This window comes from Onychostruthus taczanowskii, unplaced genomic scaffold, assembly GCF_017590055.1.
Source record: "Onychostruthus taczanowskii isolate IOZ18803 unplaced genomic scaffold, ASM1759005v1 scaffold118, whole genome shotgun sequence".
Classification (NCBI taxonomy): Eukaryota; Metazoa; Chordata; class Aves; order Passeriformes; family Passeridae; genus Onychostruthus; species Onychostruthus taczanowskii.
The window spans coordinates 1,145,962-1,159,475 of NW_024498329.1; the positions used below are offsets into that span (position 1 = coordinate 1,145,962).

The 13,514-nt window shown below is 43.6% G+C and overlaps 1 protein-coding gene across 1 annotated transcript; it reads left to right on the forward strand.

The window, feature by feature from the left end:
* The first annotated feature begins 4,881 nt into the window (after positions 1 to 4,881).
* Positions 4,882 to 13,417, forward strand: CHRNA3 (cholinergic receptor nicotinic alpha 3 subunit). Its single transcript, XM_041427662.1, has 6 exons — positions 4,882 to 5,067; positions 6,988 to 7,127; positions 7,195 to 7,239; positions 8,751 to 8,860; positions 9,965 to 10,976; positions 12,356 to 13,417. The coding sequence occupies exons 1-6, from the start codon at positions 5,013 to 5,015 to the stop codon at positions 12,482 to 12,484; spliced, it is 1,491 nt and encodes a 496-aa protein (XP_041283596.1). The 5' UTR covers positions 4,882 to 5,012; the 3' UTR covers positions 12,485 to 13,417.
* The last annotated feature ends 97 nt before the right edge of the window (positions 13,418 to 13,514 follow it).

Genomic DNA, 13,514 nt, shown 5'->3' on the forward strand with positions numbered 1-13,514 from the left:
CTGCTGTGAAATTTACTTCCTTCAAATGCATCAAAGTTATTTGTGTCTGATTTATAAAGAGCTTTGCAAGTGGGTTTGATACTTACATCTGAACTGAGAAACAGAAACACTTCTTAGGTAGCCACTGAAAGGTTTCTCAGCTTGCCACCTTTGGTAGCCGAGGGATCAACAAAGGCCAAATTAATGTATGATAAACAAACATGTATTTAATACTCTGATGATGAAATATAAATAAAACATAACATTTTCCTTTATATAGATTTAGTCCTCAAATTTCCTGCAAGTTTGACAGCTCATGTGTCTGGGGCACAAACACACTTTAATGAGTCTAAGGCTACGAGCACAGGAAAGCAATGGGAGAAGACAATGGTGAAAGGCAGCAAGAATGAGAGGACATGTGAGCATGCACAGACCTGTGTGTTTTTCTGGGGAGATTTTAATGTGGATTTAAATATAACCCTCAACAAATCAGCTAGGGAAGCACATAGAGTCTTAAAGTCTTGGGCAAAAGGACAGATTGAGGCCCCAGACCCCACCCCCATCACAGGACAATCCCACCACAGTTTGTTCCAGGTAACCTGCAAAAAGAGAAGTGGGCTCCTGGCACTTTTCAAGTTAAACCAATCTCAGTTTTCCCTTGGGGTGCTGTGAAGACACAGAACAATTGTATCACCATTGGTAAGTACAACTAATGCCTGGTGAACAAACTTGAAGTCCACTCTTACTTGTGAAGGGGATTTGAGTCTCACCTGTCGCAGGGGGATTAGTTGACACCTAAACCTGTGTTCTTCTTCAGCTGTGGCTTGTTGACAGTTCCAGCCCTACTTGCCTTCATCAAGACCAAGCTACATTTCCACCTAGATTGTCATTCCCAGGCAGCCTCAGATAAGGACATAGGTTCAGCTGTGCCAAACAGCTGCATTCACGCCTTCGCAACTGCTCCTAGCAGCTGCAGGGCTGCATTCACTCCTTCCCAGCCCCTGGCTGAACCCCCCTGCACCAGAGGCACCCCCCATCCCTGAGGCCTGGGAGGGTCCCCGGGTCCTTCAGCGGGGCCGGGTGCAGCCTGAGAAGATGGGGAGAAGTATCACAAGTGGGGTGGGTGAGGCTGTCTGCAGCCCCTCGTTAGAAGGAGGAAGAGTTCACACTGTCACCCTCCCTTCCATTCCCCTTCCTCTAAGCACTGTGTCCCTGACACAGGGCAGGGAGGCGAGGGATAGCTGCAGGACTGCCCGCCCCAGTGATGCACGTACGCTGGGATCACCATCTCCTCCTCGCACAGCGGGGGCAGCCCCTGGCCACCTCCCCAAACATTAACTGCTCTGGACACTCCCGTGGTGACCGGTGGGTGCTGTAAAGTTTAAATGGGTCAACAGACTCTTCCTACCTCAAATGTTTCCTTCTCCTTCCCAGACCTGGAGAGCAGAGCTGCTCCTCTGCAGGCAGCTGTAGCAGCTGTGAGGTGAGATGGGGCACGGACAGCCCCGGGAGCAGAGGGCTGCCTTCCCCAAGCAAGGAGATGCTGTGTATGTTGGGTTACATCCCAGCCGCAGGTGCACACATGCCTCAGCTGCTGAACAGCTTGTTCTGCTTGCAGTGAAGGCACAGGGAAGCCAGAGAAGCTGCCAGCACTGTGCAGGCAATGTAAAGATAAAGGCCCTTTAACGCTGAACAGGGAATGTGAAAGAGGCAGCGCAAACTTAAGCTACAATTGCTGCTGCAAACTAATTCAGGGCAGGAGGGAGAGGGACTCACCCAGCCAAGCAGCCATGGATGCAGCAAAGCAGCTGCAGCCCCCTGACAGACCCCTTTCTATTGTTTTCACCCAGCATCAACAGCACTTTGGGCTCTGTCCCACTCTTACCCTCATTACTCTCCTACCCACCTCCCTCTTATCCTCCCCCTCACTGCCTGAACGCATCTGAAATGAGGCCCCAGGTGCTCCCATCTCAGAACTGGCCTTATCTCTATGAGCAGGAAAGACTGACAATGCTTGGCTCTGTAACTGCAGCCTTCAGCTGAATTATCCTCAGCAGGAACAAAAGTTTTAGAAAGGATTTGGCAGCTCGGTTAGCAGCTATCACAGAGTCCAGGCAGATGAAGTCCTCAGACTTGACAAACCCAGAAAAAGCTTTCAAGAGGCACATCACTGGCCCCAGGGAGATCCCTGCAGAGCCAGAGCTTCTCATCCAGGAAATGGTGCTTTTCATCCGATGTGGCCACCTTACTCCTTTTTAATCATAGCAAACCAATATACTCTTTCCTAGTTACGTTGTTGGGAACCACCTCTCTGTCATTAGCATTTGCAGATCTAATTTAATCCATAGCAAACTTGAGAAAGAAAAATTTCACCCAAAGTCCTAAAATTTGGAAAAATCTGACCTCCTAAAACTGTATTTTCCAATTGGCAAATCCTATTTTTGCCTAACTCTTGGCAGAACCACCTACATAATAGATAGAACTGCTCCCAGTTTAACTTGTCAAAGAATTATAGGGTTTTCTGCTTTTATTTTTTGGCAAGATATTAAAACTAAAAGACTGGAGAAAAGGAAATATCAAAAATGTCTTCTTGCAGGCAAATATGAATATGATAATGTCCCAGCTCATTGAACAAAATAAACTTTAACATTTCTGCTTTCCAGGAGTTTTACCATAATGCTTTCCATTAAAAAAAAAAAAAAAAAAAAAAAAAAAAAAAAAAAAAGTGGACATTCAAAATGTATTTTACACTAAAATTGTTTTTCAATGGTATTGTGCAACCAGTCTTTGCTTCCCTACCAGTGAGCAAAAATCTCTGTTTGATTTCTCTCCATTCCCAACCATTACAAAACTCTTTAATCCTGAACCATTCTTGCCTTCCACCAGAAGATGTAGAAATTCCAACTCCACCACCTGCACTCAGATGAGTTTACTGGGGACTTTCTGCACCCCTGCTGCCACAGCAAACTGGAAACAAGTGGGACCATCAGTACCCCAGACCAAAGGTCAGAAAATGTTCTTTTCTTCCTCACCTGAGTTAAGATTTCATCTTAACGAATATTAACAAAGCAAAACCCCTCTAATAGCAGCATGTTTATTAAAGAACAAAGGCTGCATAGGTTGTTACTGCATATCTTCCTGTGTAGATCAGCTTCCCCCTACCCATACAAATTCTTCTTCTGTGTAGTTCTGCAATGCAGTCCTGGTGACGTGTTCTTATCACATCACCCTCCCCAGCCATAAAAATAATTCTACCACAATTCTGAGCTGATTTCACCAAGAGATACAGCATGGGATGTTAGGAAAAAAATATCTGTGCCATACAAACATCACTGCAAATTTCAGTAACTAGGCAAATTAAGCTAAAATATCTATATCCCTTGATGCTATGGCTCTTCGCTTCCTCTGCAGATCAGTGTTTCCAAATTATTCAGGTTAAACATTGACTTTTGGGGAACACCAATTACAGTCTGATCTTAACTCATTTCTAGTTGGGATTAAAAAGAACAAACAAAATTCTCAGTTATAATTTTCATTATAGCAAAGAGTCAGAAATGAAAAACATTTAGCCTCAATGCCCTGGAAATGCAAAACCAAAAGGATCCACAAAGGGTTAAGCTAAAAGACCAAGCAGCTGAGTTCTCTGAAAAAAGAAAAAAAAAAAAAGAAAATAAATAAAATCAAATGGACAGTAAAGCCTATTTCCTCCACGCTAATAGAATTACAGAAATTATCATAAGAGCATGTGTCTGGGGACAAAGTGAATGATGCTCTGAGAGATAGGGCTAACAGGATAAACAAGCTCAGTGCCAAGAACTGAACCCAGTCTGGTGCTCTTTCTCCCACTGCTACCTCTTAACACAGCACCAACCGGGGTCATTGCTTATCCTTGCCTAAGGGCAGACAGTGAAGCACCTATTGGTGCAGCTCCTGTCCCACAGGGCTTCCTTCTCATCGGTTCTAAAAACAGGGGTAGAATCCCATATTGTTCTCTCCCCACTTCTTCCTTTTGCACAGATGTGTGCAACAACCACTGCATGAGCCTTGCATCACCTGGTCCTTCCAGATGGGGAGGGCAGTGCAAAAGGTGACTTGTAAGTTAACGAGGAAGACGATGGGCCCCTGGGAAATGTCTCACTTTGCAAATCATGATTTTATGGTTGAACTTCAAACAGGTCCTCCTTCTTTCTAGTGTCCTTTCCCATGAACAATAAGGTCTTGTGGGATCAAGTTGGGATCCTGCACTCGTATTCCCCTTCTCAGATTTCGCCTTTCTAATCTACAAAATAGGAATATTCCAAAGACAGTTATTCTCAAGGGTTTAGTCAAGTTTGATTTCCATTCAAAGCCCCCAGATTCTTGCCAGATCCAGCTGCTATGTTTAACACTGGGCTCAGATCCCACCAATTGTACATGCCTTTAATTACTCCATGGGAATAGCACATCCTTTTTACATGGCCAAGCACCCAGCACATGCTCTTGTGAGATGAGACACAAGGAGGAAATAAATGTCAACAGCCTCATTGGAGATCAGGTCCCATGATCTCAGTTCACTGCTAAATCAGTCATCCCTAATGTCGATATTCATTTCAAAACAATTCAATTAAAAGATTTGTATTAAACTTCCCCTAGCAGACTGGCATGATCTTCTGATAGATAAGGATCCTGTATAGCAGCTGGCTGGAAAAGTCTTCAGTGTTGTCAGATTACCAAGCTCATTTATGCACCATTTTAAGGACTCTCGCCCACTATCTGTGCCAGAAGACTGCTCTTTGCCTACAATAACATCTGTTTTTCCTGCACTTTATTTGCCGTTCCCAAAGCTCTGACAGCCTGGTAGCTTGAAAGGGGGCAGCACAGCAAAGCTAATGGGAGCTCAGTGCGCAGAGCTGCTCAGGGTCCTGCCGGCTGCTGCTCGCAGGCATTTCACGCATCGGGGGAGCCCAGCCCTCCCTGCTGCCCGTGCTCCTACAGTCCTGGCAGTGAAGCTCATCCTCAACAGCCTCTGGCCACAGGCAGTAATCCATAACACCATGGAGAGCTGGAACACTCTCCTTCTAACTGCTGCTCTTTGCTTTCTCTGTCAAGGTGAGTGATCCTTAATCTGTTATTCTTTGGTGGGAGGGTTGAAAAGGGAAGCAGGAGACGGTTTTGGTGCTAATTATTTTTAAGAAGTGCAGAAGCACTCTGAAACCTAAGGGGCAAATGTACAGAATTGTGGTACAGCTCTTTGTGTTACATAGCTTGTTGTTCAGTGGTGGTGGCGGGGGGCTTAAGTTTATCCTTGCAAAGTAGTTAAGTAGTCCTTATTTAAAATGCCAAACAGGACACATAAAGCCATTTTAACATGAAGGAAAAGGACCTCACACATGAAGGTGTGGTTTCACATATTGCAGAGAAGACAAGAAAGTGACAGCATAAAGTATGTGCTGCAAACAGCACATCTCTCTGCAGATATGGAAAGCACAAAACAGTTAAACAAAAAACCCTCACATGAATGCACTTCTTTAGAAACAGTGGATGCTAGATTAATTTAATTAGAGTGCTAGTACTGTGTAAAAAGGCTGGCGGTTTAGGATTGACTATAATAGTTGTTAAGATCTAGATTTAAAATTATTTACCTAAAAGATTGGGGGCTATTTATTCCAGGAAATCTCAATTTAAGAGATAGAAGATATCAGGAAATAATATGGGCAAGACTGGCAGTTAAAAAGTGTTCATTTTTTAGTTAGCAAGTTGGCTTGAATGATTTCACTAATCTGAAAAGAAAAATGTACTCCAAGCGAACAAGGGAAGGCACAAGGGGTTAAAATCAACCAAACAAAACCAAAAGCAAACGAAGGACCTTTTAGCTGAAGTTTCACATGAGGGGAACTCTTGTCATAGGGAGAGGTGAGGTCTCACAGATTCAAAAGTAACACCTGCTTTGTGTACTCTGTCACCTGCAGATAATTCTGCCTCCCCTCTTTCTCTTCTAAAAAACAACTGGCAGAAAATAAACGTGTCCTTACAAATATTCATATTTCATATATATCCATGTTTCTGTTTCAAAGGAACTGTAGAATATGTTTGACAAACTTCAGTTTGTACCTTTGCCAAATTTGCATAGTGACATTAACGACAAAACACTTTTTCTGGTGTTTCAGTTGGAATTCATGAGCATGTGTTGTCCAGAAGAGAGTTTAAGAGATAGCCCTCTAAAAATAAAAGGCCACTGGCTTCTAATAGTGTCAGGATGGTTATTGCCTATAGAGTTTGATAGTAAAATGGCAGTGTAAAATACAGGCTGTCACGCCTCATCCTGAAACAGGTTAAGTGCTTCGTTGTTTAAGAATTTCAGTTTGCAGTTTTTTGTTTGCCACAGGGTATGATGAACTGCATTTATGAGTGGCAAAAGGACAATAGGAATATATTATAAATAAAAACTACTTAGAATAATAAAGGGATAATTAGCATACTTATTTGGGTGTGCTGAAAAGTCTTTGAATGTAACAGTTAATCAAATTTTAATCCTTTTAAATATATCTTTTAAGAAGCAGGCTGCTCTCCTCACTGTAATCACGCAATCGTGACTCAGACTAGAAAGCAAACTTCTCATTTCCTGGGACTCCTCCTGCTGCGAGGCATCCTTACCCCTTACCCGAGGCCTGGTCTGTTGGGCTATGCTTTCCCTTTCCTCTGCTCCACAGCCCTGCGGCATTGCCAGGTCTGGGGGACTGGGACTGTGAGGGGAAAGGGTTTTTGCACCCCCAGTTCTTCAGTCATTCCCCGAAACTGTTTCTGTAACTCATTTGCAGACGTGTGTTAGAAAACCTGTGTCGTAGCTCTGCCTTTCACCGCTCTCCCTCTCGCAGCCCAAGCGAACGCGCCCATGGCACACTGCTGGGCTCTGCCCAGGAGGGGCTGGGGCTCTGCCCAGCGCCCGGGGGTGCCGAGCACTCGGGGCAGTACCGGGGCAGCCCTGCCCCGCACGGGGCTGGCCCGGAGCTCACCCCGTGCCCTCCGCAGGCTGCGACGGCTCCGAGGCCGAGCACCGTCTCTACACGGCCCTCTTCGAGAGCTACAACCAGTTCGTACGCCCCGTCAAGAACGTCTCGGACCCCGTCATCATCCAGTTCGAGGTGTCCATGTCGCAGCTGGTGAAGGTGGTGAGTACCGCCCCGCCGGGCAACGCGGCAGGGCCGCCGCTTCTCCCGACACACCTCTCTTTTCCAGGACGAAGTCAACCAGATCATGGAAACCAACTTGTGGCTGAAGCACGTAAGTGGCGCTCGGTGACAGCACAGAGGGCACCAGCTCACTGCCCCTCCGGTGCGGGAGAGTTCCCCGCTCCGCCGGGGCGACCCGGGGCCACAGGAGCCGCCCGCCTGCGAGACGTCAGCGGGCTCCGGGAGCACCGGGCTTGCGGGGTCGGCGCCAGGCTCGGGTTCCTCGCGGGACAGACAGAATGCCGGGAGAGCAACCTTAGGCAGGATCCCTGGACAGCATCCCGGGACAGCAGCCCTGGACAGGTTGCCGGGAGAGCATCCTTAGGCAGGATCTCTGGACAGCAGCCTTGGAAGGGATGCCGGGAGAGCATCCTTAGACAGGATCTCTGGACAGCAGCCCTGGAAGGGATGCCGGGAGAGCATCCTTAGACAAGATCTCTCTGGGCAGGATGCCGGGAGAGCATCCTAAGGCAGGATCTCTGGGCAGCAGCCCTGGAAGGGATGCCGGGAGAGCATCCTTAGGCAGGATCTCTGGGCAGGATGCCGGGAGAGCATCCTTAGGCAGGATCTCTGGGCAGGATGCCGGGAGAGCAGACCCACCTCCCTCGCTCCGCGCCGGCGGCGCCGCCCGAGCCCTTCCCCGGGGCGCTGCTGCCCCCCAGCGGCCGCCGCGCCGCTCGGCAGGCGGGGACAGAACGGGAGCGGAGCAGCGGGGACGGGACGGGACGGGACGGGACGGGAGCGGAGCAGCGGGGACGGGACGGTACGGGACGGGACGGGACGGGACGGGACGGGAGGAGAGGAGAGCAAGGGTGCTACACTTGTTGCAGTCGCTGAATACAACATTTTTGCTCTGGAGACTTCCAAATCTCTGCCTTGGCAGACATCAACGCAAAGGAAGCACCTCGGCTCGGCGGTCCTGCACAGCGCCATTTGGTGCTGGTTAGCTCCCGTAAAGTGCCAACAAACAAAAAAAGTGTACTTCATGTTAGAAAGCCTTTTTAAAAATGCAGTTACCCACTGTTGCAGTCAGCTTAGTAATCAACTTAGTTCCCACCTTCAGCTTGATATTAAAGTCCGTTGAAATGGGGTTTAACAAACGCCAGTGACAAAGGCTGTTACCCGAGCCACAACACGCTGGAGCACTGTCTGACCCAAGGTCCCTCAATTGATGCTCACAACTTGTGCCACCAGCCTCCAGGAACTTGTTTTCACTGTCCCATAGATATCTGGGGTTTTTTTGAGATCAAAGTCATTTTTTACAATCCTACACTCTGAGAGTGTCTTATTCCTTCTTTCAGCTTGTTCAGGTATGGAGTAGGCATTCCTGGGACAGCCACATACATTTAAGTCATATATGTATATAATGTCTAGATATCTAGCCCCCCCCCACAATCTGCATATGAACAAACACATATGTGTTTGCTAAAGAAACATTTAAGCACTGTGCTATCCAAAATAAATCAGCCCAGGAAGTGATATGACAGTACTTGGTTCAGATCTAGTCCACTGAATTTCAGTTTCTTCACAAACCTAACACAGACTCATTTCTACCATAACTAGATCTGGAATGATTACAAGCTTCGGTGGAATCCAGCAGACTATGGAGGTGCTGAATTCATCCGAGTTCCATCTGGCCAGATCTGGAAGCCAGATATTGTTTTATATAACAAGTAAGGCTCTTGCATATTTAACTTCTTAATTCAGGATGAGAGGGGTGATGTTACCAGCTCTAAAAAAATCAGCAGCAAGTTCACAGAATGCACCGAAAAGCTGCTTTTCATTGCACCTGTGTTCTGCATCCCCCATTGCTGTTCTCACCTTCATGCCAGTTGTGTCAGCATCAGTGGGCAGGAGCCAGCTCTACCCTGGAGCTGCAAGTAAGCAGGCCAAAGTGAACTTTGTTTTTCACCTTCACAAGCCCCTGCGATTACAGCTTTAACTGAAAGGAATTCTAGCAAATTCTAGCTTTTTAGCAGTCAAATCCACAATTTGACATCTTTGACAAATAAAAGCCACAGATAAATTTTTCTTTAGATGTCAATTCCTGAGACTGTAAAGAGCCAAACCATAACTAAATGGATCTGTAAGAATGCAATTCTCATATAAATGGACTCAGCTACACAGATCCAAAACTCAGATCTATGGATCAACAGTGATGACACTCCTTTTCTAACTGGGGCCTTAAAGCTTCAAATTACCCTTTAATTTTACTTTTTCATATACTCAACTGGATCATCTAAGTTAGCAAAGTGGGACTTAAAATAACCTCTTACCAAATACACTCCTTATGCAAAGATACACCCCAAACCTCATCCCTCCTTCCATAGTTACTACCTGCACTGTCCATGGAAGAGGTGGAAATACCAGTAATACTCTTATCACCCCTGAGTTCTGATGTGCTTGATCAATCTAGAATAGAACAGAAAGAAATAATTCAGTTGGAAGGGGCCTACAAGACTCGTCTAGTCAGACTGCCATTTGCAATCTGTTATTTGCCATTTTGAATATTGATTGCACCAAGCCATACTATTAATAAGGAAAAATATTGGCTTTCACCTCCTCCCTGGTGAGTTTATAGAGCTGTTTGTTTCAGTTTAACCATGCGAATTTATGATGGTCACTGAGTCAGTCTTGCATGAGCAATTCAGCTCCAAGTAAACAAGTAATGGCTGACTTCCCCAAAACAGATTAAAGAGTTCATGTATATGATCTGAATGTATGAAACTACCTGGGGTAGATAATTCTAATTTTTGCTATTTTTACTTGCTTTACAGTGCAGTTGGGGATTTCCAGGTTGATGACAAGACAAAGGCCCTGTTAAAATACACGGGTGATGTGACCTGGATACCTCCAGCTATATTCAAAAGTTCATGTAAAATAGATGTAACCTACTTCCCATTTGATTATCAGAACTGCACCATGAAGTTTGGTTCCTGGTCTTACGACAAAGCCAAAATTGACTTAGTTCTAATTGGCTCTACAATGAACCTGAAAGATTACTGGGAGAGCGGAGAATGGGCTATAATTAAAGCTCCTGGGTATAAACATGACATCAAATACAACTGTTGCGAAGAGATATACCCAGACATCACATATTCTCTTTACATCAGGCGTTTACCTTTATTTTACACTATCAATATGATTATTCCCTGTCTGCTGATTTCTTTTCTGACTGTATTAGTTTTCTATTTGCCCTCAGACTGTGGTGAGAAGGTGACACTCTGCATATCAGTGCTTCTCTCTTTAACAGTGTTCCTTCTTGTTATCACAGAAACCATACCTTCTACTTCCCTGGTAATTCCCCTTATTGGGGAATACCTCCTTTTCACCATGATATTTGTAACTCTCTCCATTGTCATTACAGTATTTGTACTAAATGTGCACTACAGAACACCCAAGACACACACAATGCCCGTGTGGGTGAGAACCATTTTCTTAAACTTACTTCCCCGGATCATGTTCATGACAAGGCCTGCCAGTGATGAAGAGAATAATCAGAAGCCAAAACCATTATTCACTTCTGAGTTTTCAAACTTAAATTGCATCAATGGCTCTGAAACCAAATGCTGCAAAGATGGCTTTGCTTGTCAAGATATGGCATGCAGCTGCTGTCAGTATCAGTGCACGAAGTTCTCGGATTTCAGTGGCAATCTCACTAGAAGTTCAAGCTCTGAGTCTGTAGATCCTATGCTTTCATTTTCAGTTCTCTCACCAGAAATGAGAGATGCTATTGAAAGTGTGAAATACATTGCAGAAAATATGAAAATGCAGAATGAAGCAAAAGAGGTAAGAACATATTTTACTGTTACTCAAACTGCAGATACCTTTTGCCATTAGAGTGTTTGGTAAGAAAAAGATCTCAAACAGACAAAAAAGATAAAAGAGACCATTATTTTATACAAGTAAATTACACAAGCTATATTACAAATATGTGCAATTTTGAACTTACATAATTGAGAAGCAGCTCTGCTGCACAGTGTTCTCTTTATTGACAATATATACACTGAGTGAGGCACATTAAGGGGAACATACCAAAGCACCCATCCCATGAGAGCTGAAGTTAGGATTTTCCAAGTTATAATCTTAATAGTGGAATTTCCTGACCCTGTGGCATTTAGAAAGTTACATTCTCTCTCCCACAGCTTACTTTCAACAACAGAAATGTTAGAGTGAATGTCCCTCACAGTGATGATGGTGTTCATTCTGTGGCTGCTGCAGGGTAAGGTGCTGTAGCTAAATGAGGCAACTACTGCAAGAGAGGGACCAGCATCTTTCATAAAGCTCCATCTTAATACAATAAAGGAGAAAAAAAAATTGAAAGGTTTTTTTTTTCCTACCATATTCCTCAAACATAATATAAGCAGTAGCCACACCATCACAGTTTTTAAATCCCCAAACTATAGCACTTCATTCTAACTTCATTTTGTTTATACTTAAATCAGAACTCTATTTAGATTTAGAATTAGTTGGTACAGAAAATAGACAGTTGCTTTGGATTCTTAAGTTTCCCTTTACAAAGAAGTTCTAAGCCAAAAAGAACAAATTTCTTATCATTCTTGAAGAAAAACAAAAAAAACCTGAATTGTAATCTTAATAGTAACGAAAAATTATCACCGAGTTACTATGAATATATAACATATATAATACTTCATTGCCACTCTTGCTATAAAACATACTGTAAAAAAAAGAAAATTAGAAAAATCAGGTGTTTTCTGAAACTTGGTTCCCTCCTTACATGAAAGGCACAGAGACAAATTTTACATGATGCATGAAAATAGTCAAATTTCAGTACTACATAACAAAGTACCAAATAATTACATACCAATAAATCTTTGCTTTTTACATACTACCTAAAGGCCAGTAGGAGCAGTCTGTTTCAGTAACGTTTTCTGTACAAACCTGTTCATCTAAGAATGTAAAGCTTGAATAGAGACGTTGTGTCTCCTCAAGTCCAGTGTCTTGGTGAACAACCTTTTGGATTTGAAGCAGCAGCTTTTGGCTTTGCCCCAAATTTTCATTTGTCAGTGAAAACAGATGTGTAAGTTGTGTCTTCATAAGGATATCTACATACAGAAAAAACTGTGCTTCTTATATGAAATGGTATTATTGCTAATGCAACTTACCTAATAAACATGCCAACTTGCTATTTTTTTTTTTCTTTTCAGATTCAGGATGATTGGAAATATGTTGCCATGGTAATTGATCGTATTTTTCTATGGGTTTTCATCCTGGTATGTATTCTAGGAACAGCAGGATTGTTTTTACAACCTCTGATGGCTGGAGATGAAATGTAAAAATTAAACACGTTGTGAAATCAAATAAAACTGCCAACCAACTCTGCATTCCTCTCCCAGCACCTCACATCTCTTCCATGCAGTAGAACAAGGATCCCTCTTGGCTTCAACTTCACTTTATGAAGGCATATTTGTTCAAAATGCAGAAAAAGGAATTATTTGGAAACTTTATGACCGCTGATCTCAAAGTAATACAAGCTATGCTTTACAGCTACTTCCCACAATAGAAGATGGAGGCAGCATGTTAAACTTTATAGGAATGGTTTAAGAAGGGGTTAATAAAGAAATGGAAAATTAGATGAGTATTTGGAAAGTCAAGATGAGTTGAATGCTTTGGGCTGTTAGGTTTGTTTGTAGTCTGGTCCCAAGCTTCTTCAGAGCATGCCAGGATCTTCTGGAAGGAGTTCACAGTGAGTTCCATGAACACCCTCCCAAGGACAGAAGGGTGGGAAGCACCAATTCCAAATGGCTGGAGTGCAGACATTGCCACCTGCTGTACAAACTGACCCACACAGTGGCAAGAAAGGACTCAGGAGGGGTTTAGTACAAAAGGAGAACAAATAGGTAAATAATAGATGATGGTAATAAAGCAACCATAAAGTAAACTCTGTGTTTCCCCAGACTGCAATGTATGTGAAGGCTGTCAGGAAAAAAAGTGCTCAAACCTAATGATGTTTAGAATTGTGTACAAATAAAACACACAATAAGACAGTCTGCAAGTGATGTAAAGGATCAAAACACTTGGACAGGATAGTTTGGATACAGAGGCATCCTGCTGTAGTGAAGTGTTTTATGCCAAGGTAAGGCAGGTAGACAAAAATAGTCCTGTAAAATGTGCTAAAATTGTTGCTTAGGCATATATATCTTCTCTTTTTTTTTTTTAATCAGTAACTGCAGATTATTTAAGAGTATGAATAAAGAATGTAACAAAACACTGTAATCAGATCATATTTTGTAAAAAATACAAATTGTTCTCTCTGTACCAAACTGAAAACTTGTGGAAATACAGTGTATCAAGTGATATAACATT

Coding starts and splice junctions, on each gene's coding strand:
- CHRNA3 (XM_041427662.1), top strand. CDS start 5,013: ATGGAGAGCTGGAACACTCTCCTTCTAACTGCTGCTCTTTGCTTTCTC. Junction 5,068..6,987: donor TCTTTGCTTTCTCTGTCAAG/GTGAGTGATCCT, acceptor TGCCCTCCGCAG/GCTGCGACGGCTCCGAGGCC. Junction 8,861..9,964: donor GATATTGTTTTATATAACAA/GTAAGGCTCTTG, acceptor CTTGCTTTACAG/TGCAGTTGGGGATTTCCAGG.